This window comes from Oryzias latipes, chromosome 2 (assembly GCF_053564925.1).
Source record: "Oryzias latipes strain Hd-rR chromosome 2, Olatipes_Hd-rR_3.1".
NCBI lineage: Eukaryota > Metazoa > Chordata > Actinopteri > Beloniformes > Adrianichthyidae > Oryzias > Oryzias latipes.
This window is the reverse complement of record NC_136238.1, coordinates 36,032,331-36,058,571: the sequence shown is the minus strand read 5'-3', so window position 1 is coordinate 36,058,571 and position 26,241 is coordinate 36,032,331. Positions and strand designations below refer to the sequence as shown.

General features: G+C 44.0%; 2 protein-coding genes across 3 annotated transcripts in view; one reads left to right on the top strand and one right to left on the bottom strand.

Moving 5' to 3' along the window:
* LOC144987744 (uncharacterized) overlaps positions 1-26,241 on the bottom strand; it is a 202,143-nt gene that overhangs the window by 133,491 nt on the left and 42,411 nt on the right. The gene's annotated exons all lie outside the window — the stretch shown is intronic.
* Positions 31-25,824, top strand: LOC111948630 (protein NLRC3-like). Of its 2 annotated transcripts, none has more exons than XM_078935565.1 (7): positions 31-680; positions 1,116-1,171; positions 1,262-3,050; positions 12,350-12,526; positions 15,999-16,175; positions 20,219-20,392; positions 24,501-25,824. In XM_078935565.1, the coding sequence occupies exons 1-7, from the start codon at positions 613-615 to the stop codon at positions 24,526-24,528; spliced, it is 2,469 nt and encodes an 822-aa protein (XP_078791691.1). In that variant the 5' UTR covers positions 31-612; the 3' UTR covers positions 24,529-25,824. The 2 variants fall into 2 exon arrangements, with proteins under 2 accessions (XP_078791691.1, XP_078791687.1); XM_078935561.1 differs by having other exon boundaries at positions 1,259-3,050.

Here is a 26,241-nt window from a genome sequence, read left to right as displayed (position 1 = left end):
GGACATCCATCCAAGAGTGGAACAGTGAGTGTTTGTCAGAGTTTTTGGAGGCTGGATTCTAGTTCAGATGATCAACAGTTTTCAGATGAAGGACTTGAGGTCTGGTTCAGTTCTGGATCTCTCTGATCAGACTCACTTGGAGCATCATGTGTGTGATGAGATCTTTTCAGTTGAGTCTTCTGAGAGTCTCTGAGAGACATCAGAGATGTTGGAGAAGAAAACATGTTGACTGCTGACTCTGACTGACAGCAGCTCCAGTCTAATGAGAAGAATCACTGCAGACTCCTAGGATTCAGATTTTCATGCTTTCCAAACATCACATTGTTCTAGTTTGACTTTCTGCTCTCAGAATTTCTACATTTCTACATGGAGAATTGGAATCAGCTTTTCTAGAAAAAAGTCTGGATTGACTGACAGAAAATGCTGAAAGCTGGAAACTGTTGATCCAAACATGTCATGTTATTCCAGACTAAACAGCTCAGTCTGTGTTCATGTCAAAGTCCATCAGCTGTTCATGAAGAAGCAGATCCTCCAACACTCTGATGGTTTGGTGTTTGCAGAGGTCAACAGGTCACACAGAGAGTCCAGTCTGCAGCCTCCAGCTGTGGCTCCATGAAGAGTGACCGGTCCAATGGTCTTCCTCCAGACTTCAGAACTGAACCAGGACCTTCAGACTCACAGTAAGAATCAGTTTCTAGTGAACAAAGCAGAGTTCAGCTCTCAGCAGGAACAACAATGTTCTCATCAAGAACATCAGCTGATCCATCCAGGAAGGTCAACCATCTGCTGTGAGCGCTTTAGGTCTGAGAGGAAAGAAAAGAGTTGGACAACTCTGGAGGACACAAAGCTTAGTCTGTGAGGATGAAGCAAACAGCTGAACTTTTCTCTGAGCTCAGTCCAGACATGAGCTCCAAACACAGCTAACGCATCTTTTAGACCTTCAGATGGACTAGATCTGCTCTGGTTTCACCTGGAAACACATTTGCTCACATTCAGCACAGTCTGGATCCCAATATCTGAGTCTGAAGATCAGAGAGGATCTGCTCCATGATCAGAGTTAGTCTGGAACTTCCCACTGACTGCTTTGATTGTTGTTCACTAACGTTTCTCCTTAGTGTCCACAGAGAGAAGAAGAGGAGCGGACCCCAGTCTGCAGAAAGACCCAGAGCTGGTGAGTCAGAGCCTGATCATCTGCTGATGGATTCTTCTGGAAACATGTGGAACACTCATGAAGGAGCTTTCTTCTCTGCTCTGTCAGCAGATGTTGGTCTGCAGGAGATGTTTGGAGAACATCAGATCAGTCTGAGGAGCAGAAGTGAACATGTGGCTGAAGGAACTGAAGAAGCAGGAAGAGAAACGCTCCTCAACAGGGTCTACACTGAGCTCTACATCACAGAGGGACTGAGACCAGAGGGTCACACCCAACATGAGGTGATGCAGCTGGAGACCACCACCAAGACCAACCAGCTCCATGACACTGCAATCAAGAACCCAGACATCTTCAAAGTCCTCCCTGACCAAGACAGATCCATCAGAGTGGTTCTGACCAGCGGAGTTGCTGGAGCTGGAAAAAGCTTCTCAGTGCAGAAGTTCACTCTGGACTGGGCCGAGGGCTTGGAGAACCAAGACATCAGTGCTGTGGTTCCTCTGTCATTCAGGGAGATGAACTTGATCAGAAATGAGCAGCACAGTCTTCTCAGTCTGATCCAGCTGTTCCATCCAACACTCCAGAAGATCCCAGCAGAACAGCTGTCTGTCTGCAAACTTCTGTTCATCTTTGATGGTCTGGATGAAAGCAGACTTTCTCTGGACTTCAACAACAGTCCGCTGGTGTATGATGTCACACACAAGTCCTCAGTCAACGTGCTGCTCACTAACCTCATCCAGGGACGTCTGCTGCCCTCAGCTCTGGTCTGGATCACTTCCAGACCTGCAGCAGCCAATCAGATCCCTCCTTCATGTGTGGACAGACTGACAGAAGTCCGAGGCTTCAATGATGCTCAGAAGGAGGAGTACTTCAGGAGGAGGTTCCCAGATGAAGAGCTGTCCAGAAGAATCATCTCCCACATCAAGGGCTCCATGTCCCTCTACATCATGTGTGAAGTTCCAGTCTTCTGCTGGATCACTGCTGTGGTTCTGGAGAACCTGCTGACCACAGAGCAGAGAGGAGAGCTGCCCACCACCCTGACTGACATGTACTCCCACTTCCTGATGGTCCAGACAAAGAGGAAGAAGAACAAGTACCAGCAGGAACATCAGACAAGTCCACAAGAGCTGACAGAGACTGACAGGGAAGTTCTTCTGAAGCTGGGGAGGCTGGCATTTGAACATCTGGAGAAAGGAAACATCATGTTCTACCAAGAAGACCTGCAGCAGTGTGGTCTGGATGTCACAGAGGCCTCAGTGTACTCTGGAGTTTGTACTGAGATCTTCAGAAGAGAGTGTGGGATCTTCCAGAAAGCGGTCTACAGCTTTGTTCATCTGAGCGTTCAGGAGTTTCTGGCTGCAGTCTACATGTTCCACTGTTACTCCAACAGGAAGGTAAAGGTCATTGAGGACTTCCTGAAGAACAACATGGAGAACCCATCCCTGGATGAATTTCTGAGGAGAGTCATGGAGAAATCCCTGCAGAGTCAAACTGGACACCTGGACCTGCTGGTTCGCTTCCTTCATGGTCTGTCTGTGGAGTCCAACCAGAGACTCTTAGGAGGCCTGCTGGGTCAGACAGAGAAGAATCCAGAAACCATCCAGAGAGCCGTCAACAACCTGAAGGAGATCAGCAGTGAAGGAGTCTCTCCTGACAGAAGCATCAACATCTATCACTGTCTGATGGAGATGAAGGACCTCTCAGTTCATCAGGAGATCCAAGAGTTCCTGAAGTCAAAGAACAAATCAGAGAAGGAACTCTCAGAGATCCACTGCTCAGCTCTGGCCTACACTCTGCAGATGTCAGAGGAGGTTCTGGATAAGGTGGACCTGAAACAGTACAACACATCAGATGAGGGTAGACGGAGACTGATCCCAGCTGTGAGGAACTGCAGAAAGTTCAGGTGAGTCCAGAAGTGGTTGTGATGATAAATCAGATCAGTGTTCAGATTGATTTACAAAGAATGAAAGGTTTGAAAATGATTCGAAATAAAAACATGAAAGAAGAATATCAGTTTGTTTTTAACACTCATATGATCTTTTAGCTAAAGAACAAAGACAGATCATATTTGTCCAAATGAAATCCAATCCAGAATCTTCTGAAAGGTTTGAACACAAAGCAGACGGTCCAGAATGAAAGAATGTCTTCATTTCCACAATGTCAGTCATTCTAGAAGAACATTTCTACAATGCTCTTTCTTCTGTTCATCGTCTTCTTTCTAGAGAAATCATCGATCTGTGAATGAAACAGTTTGATGACTAAAAGAAGAAAATGAAACAGAAACGGATTATTTCTTCTGATCCTTTTGGTTCCTTTAGTTCAGTCAACCATCATCTGCATACATACAGTCTCTGTAGTGCATTTAATTACGTTATCAAAAGAAGCATTTTCTTTTATGTAAACTATGTTTAACAGTTCGTTTTTAGATAATTATCAGTGTCAGTCTGGTCCGAGTGCTCTCACCATGCGTTCTTACATTTAATTGAGCACATTTTCACAGAGATGTGGCCATGTTGGCGCTGAGTTGGCACTGTGCGCGCAAGCATTGGGAATTTTCCGTCTTTCTAGGTTCATTATACATTGTTAATGTTCTTAAAAGTTGTTTAGCTGTTTCTTGTGAACCTTAAAGTGTTTCTGACAAGCTGTGGATTAGCAATAGGCCTGTCATGCTTTGTTATGGACAGCTAATGTCTTCAAACACTTTTTTTCTGTTTAGGATTAGTTACAAATAATAAAATGATAATTTTTCAAGAAGAAGAGAAATTAAAGAAGAAACTCAAACCAACTTGGAAGTATGACGCTGAAGTTGGTTTCCTATTCACAAATGTTATGCTTTAATGATACTATATCACATTTTCACAAATCAGAAACTGTGTTTAGTGTGTTCTTTAGTAACTAAATCACAATTTAATCCAGGTTGGAGCAGTCCAGGTCTTGTAGTTCTTGAACAGGACCCGGTTTTAGGTGATCTAGGTGTTCCTTTAGTGCCCTCGCCAATCGGAAGCTGTGAATCGGAAGCCAACTTCAGGGTCGTCTTGGAAGTACTCGTATTTTTTCCTTGCTGTCTAGCAGCTGCTTTTTCATGAGCTTGTATTGATTTGTTTATCCAGTTCCATTGAAAGAATTACTGTTTTAGAAGTCTTTCTTCTATTTTTCTGGATTCTTATTTTTCTAATGTTTCTAGAATAATCCCAGAGTGTGAGTACAAGTTCAGCAGAGGATCTTTTGGATCAATCCAGGCTTTTGGAATATGAAAATAAAGTTTGTGTTGTTAATAAAGTTTTCTTATGAAAGTCCTCATTGATCAGACCAAAATAGCAGTCTGGACTAGAGAATGAAGCCTAGTATCACAGCTAACTTGTAAACCTGCACAGGTTCTTGTTCCTCCATACCGAGGTTCAAGATTCAAGATCAACCTTCTTAATCCCAGAAGGAAAATTTAGTACTGGAATCCAGTAAAGAAAGTCCAGACGTGCTTTGATTCACCTGCATGGATTCAGCAGGTGCCTTTGAAACATGATGTTCCTGATCAAAGCTAGCTAGCATCAGCTGTCTGGATTCTTCTGTCTGTGGAATATCAACATCCTCATTGTTTGATGTGTGTGAACTGTGAGGAGCATGATGGGTCAAAGTTCAGAGTTATGTCAGCATGGTCTCCTGAGGCTCCTATGGAGAATATTCCTGGTTTTGAATAAGATCCACCTGCTTTGATTGGAGTTAGACATTTCCTGTTTCCTGTTGAAGCTCTGCCCAATGGCGGTCTGTGAACACGGCGCTGAAAACAAACAGAGCTCTCCCTCTAATCACATGACCAAAGCCTGAAAGTTGAGCCGTATGTCGGAATAAAGGAGTCAAAGAAGCTGTGAGGGATAAATGACGGTGACGTGCAGTCAGCTGTGGCAAGTGAGGCACAGCCTCACCTGTCATAATTGTGATAAAATAGGAAAAGGTGAATCTGTCCTAAATTTACATTTTCAGTCAACTCAACATGTTTTCCACAGTTTCTGAGGTTAAAATCACAAAATTTGAGTGTTGCGCGATCACAGACGGAGCGGAAACTCCGGGTGAGGCTTTGAAGCGCTGTGTCTCATGTCTTACGGCAGGACTCAATGTTAACAGAGACGTGCGGTGGAAGCCCTGCTATAGACCCGCAGAAAAGGCTTCAGGTGAGGCAAGCCTCACCAGCAGGGGGCAGATGTGAGCTGACAGCTGCTTTGCAGCTACATTGGTGCCGTAGAAAAAGACTAAGAACATCTTTCTCCATTGAGAGGGAGAAACTTATTAAACTAAAAAAAAATAATGAAGAATTTTCCAACGGATCATAGAGATTTTTGTGGAGAAGGATAAAGCGTGGACTCAAAAAATAAGGCAAAACATGTTTTCAATGTTTTTTTTTTTAATAACATAAGAGTACCGTAATATACAGACTATAAGCTGCTACTTTTGTCATTCACTTCCAACCCTGCGGCTTATTCAATGAAGCGGGCAACTTGTGAATCTATCTGATGGCCGGTAGTGCTCTTGCAGCCTCAGAGGGGAGGTAAAACACTCAATCCAATTCTCAGCACAAAGCCCATTTGTTTTAGACACACCCACAAGCAGCCAAACAGCATGGATCTCACTTCAGGTCTTAGACACTTCAGTCATGGTTCAACAAAAAGAAAAACCCATGTGCAGCTGCATCCCGAAATCCCTTGGTGCCATTAGACCCAACGTTTTCTGGTCATTTTTTTTGTGGCAGAACGAAGCCGGAGAATGGTTAGGAGAGGAAGGCTAACAACATTTAGCCTGGATGAACATAAATCCATGCGGGAAACGCTCCAATCTGCATCTTGGCAGCACGTAAATACAGTATATGGGAAAAACATCAGCCTTTATCTTGTCAAGACACGACTGGAAACACAAATCCATGTTGATTGTTTGAACGATTTCTGAGCACTGAGCGGCATTTTGCCTTAAAAAACTCACACCGCCCCAAAGCCGCCCACCGGCAGCCGCGCCCCGCGAGCAGGGTCCGGACTCAGTGGGCACGAAGCGCTCCTCCCTGGTGCCCCCCTTTGCGAGGGGTGTCTGAGAAGATAGGAGGGGAGAGACTAAGGAGGGCGGAGTGCAGAGGCATCCGCGGGGCAACAGTGTGTCACTGTTGTGGAGGAAAATCCTGGCGCACGCGCTGCGCAGAGGTACACACACCGCACGCTTTTAAGTCACCGCTGCTCTTTTTTTCCGATATGTTTTTTTAACCAGCCCTGTTACAACCATATTGCTGTTGGAGAGGAGAGCTGTTCTCCTGTTCTCCCCTCCTTCTGCTGCCGTTCTCTGCTTCTTTTTAAACACGCATGCGGTTTCAGCACATATACATCCTCAAAATACAACACAGTGTGGCAACCCGGGGGTTAGCCCCGCCTTAAGCCCCTGAGACTCATGGAAAGTGGGGAATCGCAGGTGTAAATTTCCCGACCATAACTTAGGGAAATGTGTACAGAAGTCAGGTGCAAGCTGTTAGGCAGATGTGAGTGTGTTCAAATGAATAGATTGACACTCTGTTGTCTCCTCCCTCTGAAGCCAGTCGTATAGTCTTTGAGTCAGGCTCTGATAGTGTTGGTAACAACATGCGGCATGTATATTGCTGCTGCTTGTGTATGTAAATTGTCTCGCACCTTCAATAAACTGTGTAGTTGCGGCTTATAATCAGTTGCACTCTATAGCCCGGAAATTACGGTAAGTGGAAAAGATTTTAAGTAAAATCATTTATTTTATTTTTATGATCATTTTCACGGACAACATTTGAGAACTGTACGGTGGCCCAGAAGGGTCACAACACAACACATTAACTTTACACACAACACATTAACTTTACACACAACACATTAACTCGCAATACAACACATTAACTCGCGACACAACACAATAACTCACAACACAACACATTAACTCACAACACAACACAATAACTCACAACACATTAACTCACAACACATTAACTCACAACGGAAGTAAAGCTGCAATGGAAGTGCTTTTATTCTGAAATTTCCACTGGGCTGAGTGGCTAACTGCCTAACAGAAAGTAACGTCACAGTGAGCTGTGGAGGGAGCATAATTTACTACAAGAGAAGCTAGCAGCAGCGTTGCCAGATTGGGCGGTTTTGGGTGTAAATTTGCGGTCAAAAATGCATAATTTGGGCGGTTTTAAGGTCGGTTCAGCTGGTTTTTTCCCACTCATGAATATATAATAGCAGCCTACGTTAGGCTGTGTGGCTTTTGGAGTTCTACTGAAGCTCCGTGAACGGCAGAGCTTAATGGACCGGGCTCTGTCATCTAACCTGTTGTTGGGGGAGTTCAACCCCCGCCTCTTAGTAATTGTGTTTATTAAAGCCTGTGCGTGTGTGAGAGGAAGAGGGAGAGGAAGAAAGGAGAGGAGCTCGTGCAGGGACTGGGAGGGTGTGTGGGTGGGTGGGGGGTTTTGGGGACCGAGTGAGTGTGAGAGGAGGGGCCTGAAGAACGGAGAGGAGCGGAGCACGTGCAGCGACAGAGAGGGGTGTGAGTGCAGCGCGGAGGAGTTTGCGTTAACATTGTGTAGCTTCTCTTGTAGAAGAAACATGCTCCCTCCACAGCTCACTGTGACGTTACTTTCTGTTAGGCAGTTAGCCACTCAGCCCAGTGGAAATTTCAGAATAAAAGCACTTCCATTGCAGCTTTACTTCCGTTGTGAGTTAATGTGTTGTGTTGTGAGTTAATGTGTTGTGAGTTATTGTGTTGTGTTGTGAGTTAATGTGTTGTGTTGTGAGTAAGTGTGTTGTGTTGTGAGTTAATGTGTTTTGAGTTAATGTGTTGTGTTGTGAGTTATTGTGTTGTGTTGTGAGTTAATGTGTTGTGTTGCGAGTTAATGTGTTGTGTTGTGAGTTAATGTGTTGTGTGTTAAGTTAATGTGTTGTGTGTAAAGTTAATGTGTTGTGTGTAAAGTTAATGTGTTGTATGTAAAGTTAATGTGTTGTGTGTAAAGTTAATGTGTTGTGTGTTAAGTTAATGTGTTGTGTGTAAAGTTAATGTGTTGTGTGTTAAGTTAATGTGTTGTGTGTAAAGTTAATGTGTTGTGTGTAAAGTTAATGTGTTGTATGTAAAGTTAATGTGTTGTGTTGTGACCCTTCTGGGCCACCGTAGAACTGATTAAAGCACCAGAATTTGAAGTTGGAAAAATACCAAAAATAGTTACTGAGGGTCAAATGTGTGCTGAACACATATGTATACTTGTTCACAGTATATAAATAAATTATACACAAGAAGATTGTTCTGTCCATCTATAAAAGACACAATTTCTGCAGGACAAATATGTTCTTGTGTGTATTTTATAAGCTGTTACCTGCTGTTGGATTAATGGTGAAATATTTAGTTCTTTCTTTGTAAATCTGACTCCAGAGGATTTAGTGCCTCACCAGCCATCAACCTCACCGCACGTCACTGAAAATGACAAGAGAGGAACCTGAAGGAGGTTCTTTCTTCCACTCTGAAAGGATGAAGCTCCTGCAGCTCTGCTTTAGAACAGGCTTTCTGAACTCCAGGCCCCAAACCACCAACCTGCAAGGTTTCCATCTTACCTGCTGAAACACATCTGACTGATCATGGCAAGTTCTACAGAGGCCAGATGATGAGTCACTGGAGGCAGGAGTGTTTACGCAGAGAAGCAAAAAAAGCCTTCAAGATGGTGGAACTGAGGACTGGAATTCAGAAACACACAGACTGAAGCTGTGGCTGTTTCTGAAGGTCCCCACCAGAGACAGACCATGATACTTCCACTGCATGCAGCTGCAGAGACAGGGAGAGGAGCAGGTATCAGCAGCAGCTGTGGATGCAGACAGTTGTTCATGGATCTGTCAGCACAAAGAGCTGCATGTTAGTCAGTCACTCATGTTCACAGCCATGCTCCAGCTGGTCCTGAAGGAGACGTTGTCATGGAAACGGGTTTCTCATAACTGGAGGAAGCTCATCTTCAGGATCAGCAGGAGAAGATGCACATGGTCTTGAAAATGGGTCTGCCGCCTGCAGACTTTGATTGTATTTCACCTTCAAGCCCAATAGAACAACAATGCTGAGTCATCATTAAACAGAAAGTTCAGAGGTGCAGGGAAGAAACACTTTGGTGTCAGTCAGCTGGTAACAGACCCCAGAATGTGGTGTTTTCATGACAACATAAACAGCTTCAAGAAAGCATCATTTCCACATTTAGAAAAGCTCCTTGAGAACAGAAAAAGTCACTTTAGCCTCTTTCTACCAAGAAGAGCTTCTGGAAAGTTCTGCCTGAAGGTTGGTGCTGCTGTGGTTCTGTTCATGATTGGAGACGTGGACCTGAGGAGAAAACTGGATTCAGAGTTCTGCAACAGGACAGGAAGACAAACTGTTGTTTAGAACTTCAGAGTTGAAAACATGAAAATATCATTTTGGAAATGAAAACAGAACATTTAAAAACTGAGTGACAGCTGTCAGTCTCTGTGATCCAGATTTTATACAGTGAACCACTGGGGTTCAGACCTCAGATCACTGACAGACTGAGGGCAGCATGAAGCTCCATGGAGCTCCACCTTCGCTCCTCCAGCTGCAGATGAAAGAAAGATGAAGGTCTGAGAGAGACTGATTCATGATGAAGATGAAGCTCTGATGAAGAGAGAAATGTCCAACTGGAACTTCATCACAGCTTGAATTCATCACAAGATCAACTGTTTCTGTAATTCTCTCTTCTCTGTCAAAAAACAAACACCAGTGGGCTTGTAGAGAATTGAGTCTTTTCGCTGACCGCAAATAAGCTAAGTTTTTGTGGTCAGTCCACACTATGAATGGATGTTGAGCCCCCTCCAGCCAGTGACGCCACTCTTCTAATGTAAGTTTGATGGCCAGCAACTGTCGGTTTCCCACGTCGTAGTTCTGTTCTGCCGATGTTAATTTACGGGAAAAGAAAGCGCACGGTTTTAACTTGCCAGAAGACTTTTCCCGTTGAGAAAGGACGGCCCCAACTCCAGTGTCAGATGCGCCAACCTCAACAACAAATTGACTGGTGGGGTCAGGTTGCATGAGGATGGGAGCGATAATGAAAAGTTCCTTGAGTTTATCGAATGCTGCCTGAGCTTCGGGTACCCAGGAGAAAGGCCTCTTGATGGAAATGAGTTGAGTGAGGGGTGAAGCTATGGTGCTGTAGTTCCGAATGAAACGTCATAAACATAAAAGTTGGCTAACCCTAACAACTGTTGGAGTTTCTTCCTATTCTCAGGTGGTTCCCAGTTGGAGACAGCCTCGATCTTAGCATGATCAGGTCTAATGTTACCGGCTTCAAAGATGTACCCCAAAAACAAGATAGTAGAGGCGTGAAACTTGCATTTTTCTGCTCTTACGTAGAGCTGATTTTCAAGCAGACGCTCTAAGACTAGAACAAAGCGGTTGAGGAAGTCACGGAGTATTTCATTAACCAGGCGCTGGAAGACTGCGGGGGCGTTGGTGAGGCCGAAAGGCATGACAAGATATTCAAAATGTCCTAACGGAGTGTTAAAAGCAGTCTTCCACTCGGCGGCGGGGGGGCTGCTCTCCTGGATGCGTTCCTTCTGTCATTCCCTGATACGAACGTAATGCTGCCGACACTAGTTCTTTGAAGCTATGAGTCTCAGGTTGAGAGCATAAATGATCCTTGATCTAGTTGTTAAGGGATTGATAGAATATTCCCTTGAGGGCGACGTCCGGCCAGCCAGTCTCCACTGCCAGTATGCGAAAATCGATCAGGTGGTCACTTACAGAGCGGTTGCGTTGTTTGAGTCAAAGAAGTTGACGTGAAGCCTCTTCCTCCTTCCGGGGTTGGATGAATACCAGGCGGAATTCTCTGATAAATTGCTCAAAAGAAGCATGGTATATGGGGTTAGCCAAGAGAAATGCCTGATCCCACTGTAAAGCCTTGTTCCATAGCGAGTTTACAATAAAAGTTATCTTGCTGTGGTCAGCTTGAAAATAACGGGGTGCCTGTTGGAATATTAATTGGCATTGGATGAGGAAACCACCACATGCTTCAACGTCACCGTGGAACGTTTCTGGTAGGAGGCGGGAGTTTTCTGGAGCCGGACCGGAAGCGGAAGTGTTAAAGCTGCCGGGTGTGGGAATGGATGCGGAAGCGGCAGTGGCACTAGCAGAATTTTGCCCAGTTAAGTCCATAAGGGCTTGAGTAATGCCATCCAGGCGGCGGAAAATATCTTGCTGCACCAAGGCCATTTGAGACAAAGATTCTGCTTGGCGTCCCAGGGCTAATCCTTGTTGGGTGACGGCTAGTCGGAGTCCTTCCGGGTCAGCTGGGTCTGGGGTTTGGCCAGTTCGTTCTGTCATGGTATGTATGACGTGGCAGACCCAGATGCTGAAAACCCGGAAGAAATCTCAGGCGAGTAGTGTGAAACAAAGAGTCTTTAATCTTCCAAGGCAGGAAACTAAAAGATCAAGCTGTTGTAGTTTGTTAGCTTGGAGCATAGCAGCCGCTCATGGAGTCTTGGGAGCGCAGCTGGAAACGAGGCGCGGCTGGAGTGGGGCGAGACTTGCCGAGAGGAGCACCGCTGACTGCCTGATGTCTTGGGAGCAGAGGCGAGAGGATGGAGCGGAGCGGATCGAGTGGCGAGATTGACAGCGGCCCTTGGATGTCTTGGGAACCGTAGCGAGAGGAAGAGCGAGACGTGACGTGAGGCGAGACTGAGGCGGATCGTGATGAAGATTTTCCAGGTGGACACTCATGGATGCAGAACCTGGAGGCGGATCGACAGGCAAGGTAAGTACAGCCCAGAGCATAAACTTAGCCAGAACAACCAGAGAGTCAGAAATGCACTGAGGTAGGTAACGAACTGGCAATGAATGCTAGGCTGGATCTCCTTATGAAGGCGGAGTGTAGATGAGCTGAGTGTCCACAGCTGGTTCCAATCTTCTGAGGCGCTGAAAAAGGGGAGGGGGAGGAGAACTATCGGGCACATTGACATCCTTATCTGTTTTAACTTCATTTCAAGTCATTTCTAATCTATTGAATTTTCATTCATGATCATGTTTTTGGGTCCAAATCCAAAAGAAATGAGCAAACAGTGAAAATATCATCTGTCAGTCTGTCATCAGGGCGGGTCCCACCTGACTGAATGGACCAAGTTCCTGGACCTCCAGCTGCATCATTGCTCCTGAACGCACTTTTCTCTCTGATTGCAGGTTGATAGACTGCAGTTTGTCAGAGATCAGCTGTGAAGCTCTGGTCTCAGCTCTGAAGAAAAACCCGTCTAATCTGAGAGAATTGGACCTGAGCTGGAACAAGAACCTGCAGGATTCAGGAGTTCTTCATCTGTGTGGTTTCCTGCAGAGTCCAGACTGCAGACTGCAGACTTTGAGGTCAGTAAAGAAGCTGAACTCCCTAAAGAATGAGAAGAACGGATCAGGTGAAAAACTTTCTGATGTTTCACTGGAAGATTTTCTGTCTACAGCCGTGTTTGAAAACAAACTGATGATTGGTTCAGATTTTCTTCATCAATTGAATTGATTGTTCTGATGATTGATAAAAACTGATCTGTTTCAATCAGGATCTTGTAAATCAGGATCTCCAACCTATTTTAGAACATGGATCCATTTCATGTCAGAAAAAATGTTCAAAGATCTGTCATGGTTTTAGTTTTTTTTGTGTTCAAGTTGTTTTTTGTTCTGTGATGTTTTGAGTTACTTCCTGTTTTATTTTGTATTATTTCCTGTTTTGTTGTTGGTTTCGAGTTTTACCTTTCCCCATCAGTCCTGAGTGTTTCCACCTGTGCCTCGTTTGTCTGCATGTATTTAAGTCATGTCGTTCCTCTCCTCCTGTGCTGCTCCATAGGTTAATGTTTCCCTGTTCAAGTGTATTTAGAGTTTCAAGTTGTTTCGAGTTTCTAGCCTGCCGTCTGCAGTGGTTTTGGTTTTGTGTCTTTAGTTTTGTTTAATAAAGCCCCCGTTCCCCTGCAAACTCCTGCCTCCTCTCCTCTTCTGCGCCTGGGTGCTTCCTCCCATCTCCCCCCGTAACAAGATCGGCCTGTAGAAAGTTGAAGTTGTAGAAAGTTGGCTTCCAAATTAGTTTCAGCTTCCAGTTTTCAGAAAACCATTCAAAGGATTCTACATCAAACATATTTGTAGAAAATAGTTTGAAAAGATCTTTAAATATTGAATCTAGAACAGACACTTCCTTTGAATGTCACTAGTGCAACAGCCAGTGCATTATTCAGTCACTTAAAACCAGAAATGACCACTAGAAATGAAAAACTGTCACTTCAAAAATGACACTTTATTTTTGGAACTTTGGATTCAGAAAAGTTTTCTGATTACTAAAAAATACTGAAAGCTAAAAAGTTCAACTCAGGCCCAAAGACAACAAAAGGACATTTAGGCCGCATTTACACTGCTTGGTCAAGTGACCCAATTCCGATTTTTTCCTCTCATGTGGCACAGATCGGATATGACCGGTGAACATGTAAGCAGGACAAAAGGGCATGGATTCTGATTTTCTCAGATTGGATACAGGCCTCAATCATATGTGGAAATAAATTGGATACATGCACTTGCATGTGCCATGTAAGCAGACAAATTTGATATTCCCCAGTAAATGGGAGTCATACGTCAGTGACGTCAACTCAGGACACCGCCAACCGAGATCACATAACTTATTTGTGCGCTGATTTTGCTGCCAGTGTGTTACCTTTCAGCTTCAGGCTTCAGACCGTAGTCGGAAACCGCTGTTATTTCAGGTCCGGTCCCGGTCGGGACGCAAACGGTAACTAATCAAGTGGGACACCGTTGCTATGGAACAGGCTAGAAGCCGTGTATTTCTTTGCTTGTGTTGCGGAGTGGGGGTGTGTATGATGGGGACCGCGCGTGCTGTGTGTGTGTGTGTGTGTGTGTGTGTGCGTGTGCGTGTGTGTTGAAGGAATGAAGAAATCTGTCGCTTTGAGATTTCTTCCATGCGTGTTCCAAGTCGGGAGAATGACCAGAAAATGCGAATGGAATAAAATTAGGAGTTTTTATTGTCCCTAACAAAGAGCTCTAAATAAAATAAAACAGATTGATCTGGGTTCTCAAATCCAAGGCCTGCAATACGTAAGAAATTAAAATCCGAATTTACATGCAGCTTGTCTGGGAACCACGCTTATTCCAAAGCATGGCCCTTTTAAGATGTGGTCAGAATCTCCTCCCCCGTAAGCATGATGGCGGCCAAATCTCTGCCTTTGGCCACTCGGATTGGTTGACAGAGGAGCCCGCCTACTTCCTTCAGCCCATACTTGGAGTCACAGCATCTGGTCTCTGCTTCCCATGTGGTCCTCCACAGGCGGCAGGAACTTCCCAGCAATGCAGTCAGTAGATCATAAAGCTTTTGTTCTCCACACGTGAGTTGGCTCCTTCAGAAGTTCCCACACATTTAATCAGTCCGAGAAGATTAATTTATGATCTTTGCTCATATGGCCTCAGAAGATCAAAAGCTCTGTTTCCCCTGAAGGGGGATGAGCTTGCAGCTGTAGTACTGAAATCTCCTTACATATGCAAATTGCAGGATGTCCCTTCAAAGATCAAAGAACGTTAAAGCACACACAAAACCCCAATAAAATGAGGACAAAAATATAAATTACTTCAGTGTGTTTGTGTAAGGAGAGGAGAGGGGTTGTGAGCACGGAGCGAGAGTGTGACGGAGAACCGTAAATTAAAAATGAGGTGTCTCCCCCAAAGTGAACCCAGAAGGAGAATCCGCCTTCAGCCCTGGAGAAAATCTCCCGTGCATTTCTGACCACGGTGGGAAAAAAAGAAGTCAGCGCGCAGGAAAGGTCCAACACTTGGATCAAACTGTTAGTACAGCACATCTGCAAACACTTCCTCATTCAAAACTCAGAGAGAGCACATAAGCCGGCCGAGCAACCCCCCCCTTTTTCCTCTCCCGGGCTGCATCCCTGCTCGTGCGCCTGCCTCATCCAGGAGTGCCCAAGGGAAGGCCTCCTTCCGTCGCTGCGTTGCCTCCATGACAACCGCAGCAATACAAATGTACGAGGGAGGTCCGCGGAAGGCGGAAATGCTGCTACGTAGTCCTCAGAACGTCTATGTTTGATAGCTTCAGCATTGTAAAGTGTAAATGCAAAAATCGGATACGGGTCACTTTCAAAAGATGATGTAAGCGGGTCGTCAAAAAAATCGGATATAGTCAGAAAATCGGATATGGGCATCAAGACCTGCAGTGTAAATGCGGCCTTAGAATAGAGTTCAACACTTCATGAACAATGAAAAGGTGACATGAAAAGCTGCAAATTTTGGGAGCGGCAGAACAAGCTGAAACCCTTAGACTAACAGCAGAACCATCAGCAGCTCCTCTTCAGGGCTACATTCAGACCTTTTGGGTCCGGTGGATCCTCATGTTTTTCAAGGCCTCTACAGTTTAAAGATGTCAGGAAATGTTTTCAGAGAAGAACTAAAGACTTTTTCAGCTTTTTTTTTGCAATGTGATCATTTGAAAATGCATTTTAAAATTTAGGATTAAAGATGAAGAAATACAATTTTATCTGACATTTTTGAAATCAAAGCTTTAAATCTATTGGATTGTAAATATGTAGTCATGAATAATTCCTGATGATCAATGACATTTCAATTCCTCGTCTGTTTTAACTTCATTTCAAGCCATTTCTAATCTATTGCATTTTCATTCCTGATCATGTTTTTGGGTCCAAATCCAAAAGAAATGAGCAAACAGTGAAAATGTCATCTGTCAGTCTGTCATCAGGGCGGGTCCCACCTGACTGAATGGACCAAGTTCCTGGACCTCCAGCTGCATCACTGCTGCTGAACGCAATTTTCTGTCTGATTGCAGGTTGATAGACTGCAGTTTGTCAGAGATCAGCTGTGAAGCTCTGGTCTCAGCTCTGAAGAAAAACCCGTCTAATCTGAGAGAACTGGACCTGGGCGTGAACCAGAACCTGCAGGATTCAGGAGTTCTTCATCTGTGTGGTTTTCTGGAGAGTCCAGACTGCAGACTGCAGACTCTGAGGTCAGTAAAGAAGCTGAACTCCCTAAAGAAGGAGAAGAACGGATCAGGTGAAGAACTTTCTGATGTTTCACTGGAAGATTTTCTGTCGTGTTTCAGTTGGTTTCAGATCAATATGATGACAAAATTGACCCACAGTGAGCAGAAATGTCCAGATTCTGATCTTCAGAAGCACCTTACTGCAGCTGCTTGTTTTCTCTTCAAAGATCTGCAGAAGAAATTCTTCTTTTCTTCCTGTAACTTCTATTTTTTAAGATCTGCAGAAGAACTTCTTATCTTCATGTAACTTCTTGTTCTCTTTAAAGATCTGCAGAACTTCTACTTTTCTTCCTGAAGCTGCTTGTTCTCTTCATAGATCTGCTGAAGAACTTCTTCTTTTCTTCCTGCAGCTGCTTGTTCTCTTCATAGATCTGCTGAAGAACTTCTTCTTTTCTTCCTGCAGCTGCTTGTTCTCTTCATAGATCTGCTGAAGAACTTCTTCTTTTCTTCCTGCAGTTGCTTGTTCTCTTCGTAGATGTGCAGAAGAACTTCTTTTTTTCCTGCAGCTGCTTGTTCTCTTCAAAGATCTGCAGAACTTCTTCTTTTCTTCCTGCAGCTGCTTGTTCTCTTCAAAGATCTGCATAAAAACGTCTTATCGTCCTGCAACTGCTTGTTCTCTTCAAAGATCTGCATAAAAACGTCTTATCGTCCTGCAACTGCTCGTTCTCTTCAAAGATCTGCAGAAGAACTTATCATTTTCTTCCTGCAGCTGCTTGTTTTCTTCAAAGATCTGCAGAAGAACTTCTTATCTTCCTGTAACTGCTTGTTCTCTTGAAAGATCTGCAGAAGGACTTTTTCTTTTCTTCCTGCAACTGCTTGTTCTCTTCAAAGATCTGCAGAAGGACTTCTTCTTTTCTTCCTGCAGCTGCTTGTTCTCTTCAAAGATCTGCAGAAGAAATTTTTTTCTTCCTGCAACTGCTTGTTCTCTTCAAAGATCTTCAGAAGGACTTCTTTTCTTCCTGCAGCTGCTTGATCTCTTTATAGATCTGCAGAAGAACTTCTTCTATTCTTCCTGCAGCTTCTTGTTCCCTTCATAGATCTGCAGAAGAACTTCTTCTTTTCTTCCTGCAGCTGCTTTTTCCCTCCCAAGATCTGCAGGACTTCTTATGATCTTCCTGCAGCTGCTTGTTCTCTTCAAAGATCTGCAGAAGAACGTCTTCTTTTCTTCCTGCAGCTTCTTGTTCCCTTCCAAGATCTGCAGAAGAACTTCTTCTTTTCTTCCAGCAGCTGCTTGTTCTCCTCAAAGATCTGCAAAAGAACTTATTTTCAGTCCTGCAGCTGCTTGTTATCTTCAAAGATCTGCAGGACTTCTTATGATCTTCCTGTAACTGGTTGTTGTCTTCAAAGATCTGTTGAACTTCTTCTTTACTTCCTGTAGCTGCTTGTTCTCTTCAAAGATCTGCAGGACTTCTTATGGTCTTCCTGTAACTCCTTGTTCTCTTCAAAGATCTGCAGAAGGACTTCTTCTTTTCTTCCTGCAGCTGCTTGTTCTCTTCAAAGATCTGCAGGACTTCTTCTTTTCTTCCTACAGCTGCTTGTTCCCTTTAAAAATCTGCAGAAGAACATCTTATTTTCTTTTTGCAGCTGCCTGTTGTCTTCAAAGATCTGCAGGACTTCTTCTTTTCTTCCTGCAGCCGCTTGTTCTCTTCAAAGATCTTCAGTAGAACTTCTTCTTTCCTTCCTGCATCTGCTTGTATTCTCTTCAAAGATCTGCACATGAACCTTTTATCTTCCTGTAACTGCTTGTTTTCTTCAAAGATCTGCAGAAGAACTTCTTCTTTTCTTCCTGCAGCTGTTTGATATCTTTATAGATCTGCAGAAGAACTTCTTCTTTTCTTCCTGCAGCTTCTTGTTCCCTTCATAGATCTGCAGAAGAACTTCTTCTTTTCTTCCTGCAGCTGCTTTTTCCCTTCATAGATCTGCAGAAGAACTTCTTCTTTTCTTCCAGCAGCTGCTTGTTCTCCTCAAATATCTGCAAAAGAACTTCTGTTATTCCTGCAGCTGCTTGTTCTCTTCAAAGATCTGCAGGACTTGTTATGATCTTCCTGCAGCTGCTTGTTCTCTTCAATGATCTGCAGAAGAACTTCTTTTCTTCCAGCAGCTGCTTGTTCTCCTCAAAGATCTGCAAAAGAACTTCTTTTCTTCCTGCAGCTGCTTGTTATCTTCAAAGATCTGCAGGACTTCTTATGATCTTCCTGTAACTGGTTGTTGTCTTCAAAGATCTGTTGAACTTCTTCTTTACTTCCTGTAGCTGCTTGTTCTCTTCATAGATCTGCAGAAGAACTTCTTTTGTTTCTCCAGCTGCTTGTTTTCTTCAAAGATCTGCAGAATAACTTCTTCTTTTCTTCCTACAGCTGCTTGTTCTCTTTAAAGATCTGCAGAAGAACGTCTTGTTTTCTTCCTGCAGCTGCTGTTTCCCTTCAAAGATCTGCAGAAGAACGTCTTCTTTTCTTCCAGCAGCTGCTTGTTCTCCTCAAAGATCTGCAAAATAACTTATTTTCTTTTTGCAGCTGTTTTTTCTCTTCAAAGATCTGCAGGACTTCTTCTTTTCTTCCTGCAGCTGCTTGTTCTCTTCAGAGGTCTGCAGAAGAACTTCTTCTTTTTTTTCTCCAGCTGCCTGTCCTCTTCAAAGATCTGCAGAAGAACTTCTTCTTTTCTTCCTGCAGCTGCTTGTTTTCTTCAAAGATCTGCAGAAGAACTTCTTCTTTTCTTCCTGCAACTACTTGTTCTCTTCAAAGATCTGCAGAACTTCTTCTTTCCTTCCTACAGCTGCTTGTTCTCTTCAAAGATCTGCAGAAGAACTTCTTTTCTTCCTGCAGCTGCTTGTTCTCTTCAAAGATCTTCAGAAGAACTTCTTCTTTCCTTCCTGCATCCGCTTGTTCTCTTCAAAGATCTGCACAAGAACCTCTTATCTTCCTGTAACTGCTTGTTTTCTTCAAAGATCTGCAGAAGAACTTCTTTTCTTCCTGCAACTACTTGTTCTCTTCAAAGATCTGCAGAAGAACTTCTTCTTTTCTTCCTGCAGCTGCTTGTTCTCTTCAAAGATCTCCAGTGGAACTTCTTCTTTTCTTCCTACAGCTGCTTGTTCTCTTCAAAGATCTGCAGAAGAACTTCTTGTTTTCTTCCAGCAGCTGCTTGTTTCAAAGCTGTCTGCTGTCATTTGTGCTCCACAAAGTTCTGCTTGCAGCCATCAGCTCTTCTTTGTGTCTTTGCTCCAACAGACTCCTTTAAAGCGCGTGCAGAAGAAGCAACCGTGCACGCTGACATGCACTCTGAGTCCTGCTGCTGTGTTTCAGCAGATGCAGCTGAGAGTCCAGCGGCTGATGTTTGTGAGCAGACAGTGACGTCATCATGCTGCAGCTGGATGCTGCTCTGACAGACACATCCTCCACAAACATCCTCACCTTTTCATCCACAAACATCATCACATCATCCATCAAAGCTCCCAGCAGCTTCTGACTCTTCATTCAGAGCTGAAGTCATGGATCAGGGATCAATGTCCAACATTTGCTGCTGACTCTTCCTCATCACTTCCTTCTTCTCTCTGCTTTGATCTGTTGGAGCTGAAAGTCTCTGCTTGAAGGGCTGCAGCAGAGAAGGACTGGAAGATCATCTCCTGAAAACTGGGATGAAGACTTTCCAGCATCATGCTGCTAAAATTCTTCCATGATTCAGTGCTGTTTGGAAAAGAGCTGAGCAGAAAGAGGAAGTGGACTTTTTCTGCTGTTGCTGCAGAAACATCAGTTGGTTTGGATGCAGCCACAGGCTGATGTTTGACTTTCACACATCTGGACTTCTTTCCTGAAGCAGCTGCATGTTGTCCTGAATGTTCCTGAATGTTCTTCTTCTCTGCTTCTGCTGGACTCTTCTGATCTGCTGCTGTTGCTTCACATCTTTGGACTTTTTCTAAACTTTCTGATCTTCTTCAGCTCTGAACTCTTTAGAAGAAGAGAAGGATGAAAAACATGAACTTTGTCTTTAAACTCAACTCTTTGTTCTGGATTCAGGTTGGAGTTCTGCAGGTTGTCAAAGACCAGCTGTTTTGCTCTGGTCTCAGCTCTGAAGTCCAACTCGTCCCACCTGACAGAACTGGACCTGAGAGGGAATGACCTTTGGCCTTCAGATGTTCAGCATCTCCAGGATCTGGTGGAGAGTCCAAACTCCAAACTGCAGACTCTGAGGTCAGTAGAGGGTTGGAGTCAGTCCAGCTGCTTCCAGATGTTTGGTCCTGTAGAAAAGAAATGTTCCGCTTTTAGATCTTTCCATCCGTGCGTGTTCAGGAGTCGAGAGTGGTAAAGCAAACCAAGGATTCAACCGGGTTAAAAATAAACAAAATTTATTTCCCTGACAATAGTTCTAGCACAGATTAAAACATTAATGCAGATATATCTGGATTCCCAAGACCTACAGTTACAAGTTACATGCAAATTACTCATAGATTTTCTTGAGAACCATGGACAACTTTAAAAACAAACAGTCCTTTTAACATGTGTTTGAATCTCCGCCTTCCGGAAGCATCATGGCAGCCGAACCTCCGCCCTTGGTCGCTCTGATTCATCGGTAAATGTCCTTCCTGCTCTCACTGGCCAATAGAGTATCAGCCTCAGAGTTCCTCCTCCTGGCTTTAGGGTGAGATCAGCTTCAACCTCCACATGAGAACTTGAATCTTCACACTTTCCCAGGGGAAGAACCTTCAATCCAGATGGTACGGATGTAGTCCATGGCATATTTATTGCATCCATGGAAAACTCCTAACTTTGCACAAAGAACATCCTATTTCTTCACAGGATGCTGCAAGCATAAAGGAATGTCACAGGACTATAAATTTTGATAGTTCAAAATGAGTTCACTTCACACTAAAAATAAACCGAGAAATCTGCCATAGAGGCAGAACAGTGAGAACATCAGCGAAAACAGTCATCCTCAGCCTTGTATTGCGTTCGGAGGAAAAATTGTGGAGACAGCATGGGCAGCTGAAGAAAATATATACTAATCCCGAAGGTGCATGAGGAACTGGGCCACTGATGCCCAGAAAGATGAACTGCGAGGCGCTAACAGGTCCAGATCGAGTCACGTCAACCTGAACACTTCCTAGGGGCCACCCTCAGTTGCGGATTTGAAAACGATACCCCGGAAGAATCCATCACATAGCCCCCACAAACCTCCAAACCAAACCAGAGAGAGAATAATAAAGTAACTGTCCAGCCGAGAAAACAAGACCGCGACGAGACTGACATACTCACTAATGCGGCCGACGCAAGTCCCCGAAGCCAGGGCAGGACCCACTGGGGTACACAGAGCGGGGAAAGACAGGTGGAGCAGAACCAGATGCAGAACATGCGCTGAGTGAATAAAACGAGCCATAGACCCTGCATAAAAGAGACCAATCATAGGGAAATTGTCCACAGAGGAGAGACTGAATTAGTCTCTCCAAGAGAGACTAATTCACATTCTGACTAACCAGCAGCTACAACAACGAAGAAAATAAACAGAAGAACCGCCATAATAATAAAGCCACCATCGAATTAAAGATTGTCAATATTCACATTCAGCTCCCAAAGAACAAAACAGCAACAGAGAAAATGCTAAAAGCCACAACAAATTCAGCCAGCATGAGAAACCTGTCCAGACGAGGACCGGCAGCCTTCACAACCACAGAAGAGACCCCACAACCCCTGAAACAATAACCGGACGACGCAGAACTACACAGCAGAAAATGAATCAGAAGTGCATCATGAAGTGGACCATGAGTCCTAAAACTACAATTCCCAGGGTCCTTAGGGGCGTGACGTCACCGATTACCGAAGTAAACAGGAAGCAAGAAGCCTTAGAAAAAAAACACGGGAAAAGAACCGCATGCCGCTCACCGTAGAAATTCGGCTGACCACGGCAGACGAGAAGACCCGGACTGCTCCTGATCGGGGGCCACGGACAACCCGAACACCGCGGAAAGCACACCCCCTGCAGATGCACGCGACCGCGGCGACACGAACGCGCTGGGCGCCGTCAGCCACCCACTGATCGCCGCAAAAGGGGAGCAGATGCGGCAAAACGAAAGCCCCACATCAGAAAACAGGGGAACCATACATCTGAAGGACGGGGGGGAATACAGCAAGACGCCGAAAAAGAAGGAGACCCGGGGATACGGAGAATGGCGAAGAATGAGCGGCGAAGGTAAGAGAAAATGAACAATTGCCCACCTGACTTAAAAAGGACGCTGAGCAGGTGAGTTAATTGACTGACCCGCCCTGAGGGGAAAATGCTGAAATCTCCAAACATGCACGGCTTCTCAGGAAGCGTAAGCAGATTGAGAACACTTGGGTTAAAGGCTGCAGGATTTACGTCAAACCACTCGGTCCAGAGGACCGGGCCAAGGTTCTAGTTGTGGACAACATGAAGGACTTTGAGAAGTGTCTTATCACAGTCGTCTGAAACAACATGCACTAATAAATCAAAGAGTCATATAATTTCAAGAAATATGACGCCTGGATTCCTCCCTTTCTCCATACGTCATGACGCCATGACGTCACCTGAATAACAGCAGAGCTCTGACCTGCGGTGAAAGACAGATTCTTAATTCTGTCTTTCACCGCAGCTGATATCAGCCGAGGAAGGATATGGACCTGAATCTAATGTCTGCAGACATAACATGGAAGAAAACTATTAACTGTTTTGAACCCAGAAGATCCGCTGTCATTCAGCAGAAGAAGAAATACCAACCTTGGACAATCGACAGATTATGGACCCTTTTTATTTTTCCCTTACAGCATTTCTTTATTATAAAATAAATAAAAAAATAAAAATACAAAAAAATATAAAAAGTAAAACAAATGATTAATCACTTTTTGAAAATTGTTAAATTGATTGACTTTTAATGATTTTACTTCACTTGCTCCAAAAATTGATAAATTGATTCAAAAAGCTTTCCTAATGTAGCATAATTTTGCACGTTTTTAACTTTTGATACTTGATGAAATTTTGCTATGAAAATTCCTGAAACAGTGTTGTGTCTACTTTACTGATATAGTATTATGTTATAATCATATGAATGACTTTTATAAGTAACATAATCTGCATATATTTCAGATGCTGCATTTGCCATGTTGATTTCTAAAATAGTTATTTTTTACGTAATAATTAAGTAATTCATCTTTGTCATGTGCTTTATTGATACCTTATGATTCTTAATTCTGTCTGATAAAAGCTAGGAACCGGATATTGATAAATCATGTAATAAAATGGTTATAGTATAACGGGGTGGGATTATATAAATTGGCTTCCTTCCACTCCCTTTCAAGCAATATTTATTAATATGTCTAATTATCCTAAGTTTGACTAGTTACTGTATGAATGTACAACTGATGATTATATTGCTTTTGTGTATTATTTCTACTTAATTGCTTGAAATAAACCATTTCAAATCAAATCAAATCAACAGTGAAAATTTAAGCCATGTTGTCGGATGATGTCACCAAGGGAAATGAGGTAAAGGATGAACAGGAGTGGGCCAAGCACTGAACCTTGGGGAACACCTTGCAACAGAGGAGCTGTGGAGGATGAGCAATTGTTTCCCTTGATAAACTGTTGACGGCTTGTGAGGTAGGACTGAAGCCAGGATAGAGCAGAGCCAGTGATGTTGAGACCGTTCTTGAGACGGGAGAGCAGGATGGAGTGACTGATGGTGTCAAATGCTGCAGTGAGGGCATTCTTGTACTGGTAAGTGAAATCCATTTACATCTGGAGATGTACAGTTAGTCCAGTTTTGTGATGCAGTCTCTCAAGCTGTCGTTTGCGGGATTTCATGGTGCGGAGTTCAGTGGTATACCAGGGTGCTGAGTGGGTGATGGAGACATTTTTCGTTTAAGTGGGAGCCAACTGGTCAAGACAGGAGGAGAGGGTGCTATTGTAAAAATTTACATGTTCTGTAGGATTGTTAGACAGGGGAGGAGGAGAGACGGACAATTTAGCAGCAAGGGAGGCTGACAGTGCATCAGGAGAGAAAGATTTGAGGTTACGAAAGGTTATTATACGCTTGATTATAGGTGCAGGGAGAGAAAATTCAATGTCCAGACTTATGGCTAGGTGATAAGATATATGAAGATTCTGACTGGAAAGATTGTAAACCGAGATGACAATTGTGCAGATGAGATCCAAAGATGACAGGAAGCTGCTGCTCTGAACAGGCCTGAGGCTCCTGCTGCTCTTTCTGCTGCTGTGTTGCATCACTGACTGACAGACCAGGATCAGGAGACACTCCTTCATCTCTGTCTCTACACTTTCTCTCTGCAGGTGGGAGGGAAGGAGCCTGTGGGAGTGATGTTCCTCCTGGAGGAGCAGAGAGGAGCAGCAGCAGCAGCTGGTCTGCAGAGATGTTGTGACTGGACGGTGTTCCTGGGAGGTGGAGAGCAGAGTGATGGAGGAATCAGAGGAAGTGGAGATGAGTGTCAGAGCTGCAGCAGGAACTGATCTGAGATCAGCTCCACTGTCTCTCAGCATCAAGTGGACAGTTATTGTGCTGCAGCTCCCCTGGTGGACTGATGGAGAACTGCACTTCCTCTTCTCATTCTAACTTGGAGTGTTGATCTGAAACATGGGTTGGATTCAGATGCTCAGCAGCTCCAAAAAAAAAAAAAACAGACCTGCAGACAAACAGATTCTTTTCTAGATCATCACTTTCTTCTTTGATCTACATTTGATGGACAGATGTGAGTTTGGGATGGACCAATCAAGGATTGAGGGAATCATTGATCAGACAGAACATTTCTGGAAGACATAGATCTACGTGTGGGAAAACACAGTCAGGCGTTGGATCCTGGTTCTGTCTCTGGAACAGGGACAGAACCAGAACTCTGGATCACAAGATTCTGGTTCCAGATGTTTCACACTTGATTTCTGTTCTCCAGAAACTCTCATTGACAAACAAACACAGAGTTTCATTCAGAAACCTCCAACATGGTCATGTGACCAGAATGTTCATAGAGGAGACACGGACAAACGCTGTGGTCACATGACTCACTGGTTTGGATTCAAGTTCTTTAAAGTCAGTTTTTGGAGCAGAAATCCCGTCTGATCTCAGTTAGTGAACAAAAGTCTCTCAGTTGAATCATTTTTCTATCATCTCTGTTCTGTTGATGATCAAATATTGACTCGTGCAGTTTGAAAGACTCAGAGTTTTGCTTTGACTGATGTTTTCCACAGTTTTCTGACTGAACTTCCTTTTTCTTTGGTGTTTTGTGGGTAAAACTCTGTTCTTTTTCATGCTGACAGCATTTTTAGCTCCAGTTTTAAAGATGTTTCATCTGAATCCAGTAGAATCTCCTCGTTTTCTAGAATGTCTAAACTAGTAGAAACTTTCTGAGCATAAAGCCTGTTTTCTACAGAGGACATGAATGAACAGAGTGGATCTTAGTGAGGAATGACAGCCTCTGGATGCAGATAATCACTTTGATGCAGCTGCTGCAACAGCACCAACTGCATTGAAGCGGGAGGGAGAAGGGAGACACCTGCTGGCTGTTTGCAGAACTGCATCTTAGTGTCAAAAAGCTTCAAACTGAAAGCTGTCTGTAAAATTCCTGCCGCCTGTTTGGATCTAATAAATGCTCTTTTGAATCAACTCTGTATTTTATATTGATTTCTGTCTTCATTCTATCTTTGACTCACAAACAGACTTGAATCTTTAGCCTTCCCCCTCATCCTGTTCCAGCTGTTCTAATCTTCATGTGTTTGGTTCCTTCTCAGTAGAAATGGGTTGGAAAAGAGCTTTGGAATGTTCAGGTAGTGCTGATGTCTTTCTAGATGGGGGTGGTCAGAACAGATGAGAGCTCCTCCCTCCTGATTCAGAGGGGAACAGTGGGCAGCAGCTGAAAGGAGGGAGTGGAAATGGGAAAAGTTCTCTGCACGTTTCTCCTTTCCAAGAACAGAGGGACACGACTCCATGAACAGCAGAAACTAAAGAGTTAGAAAACATGCCCAAAGCTGCAGCACCACCTGCAAAAAGATGCTTCCTCTTCAGGCTCCGCCCCTCCACATC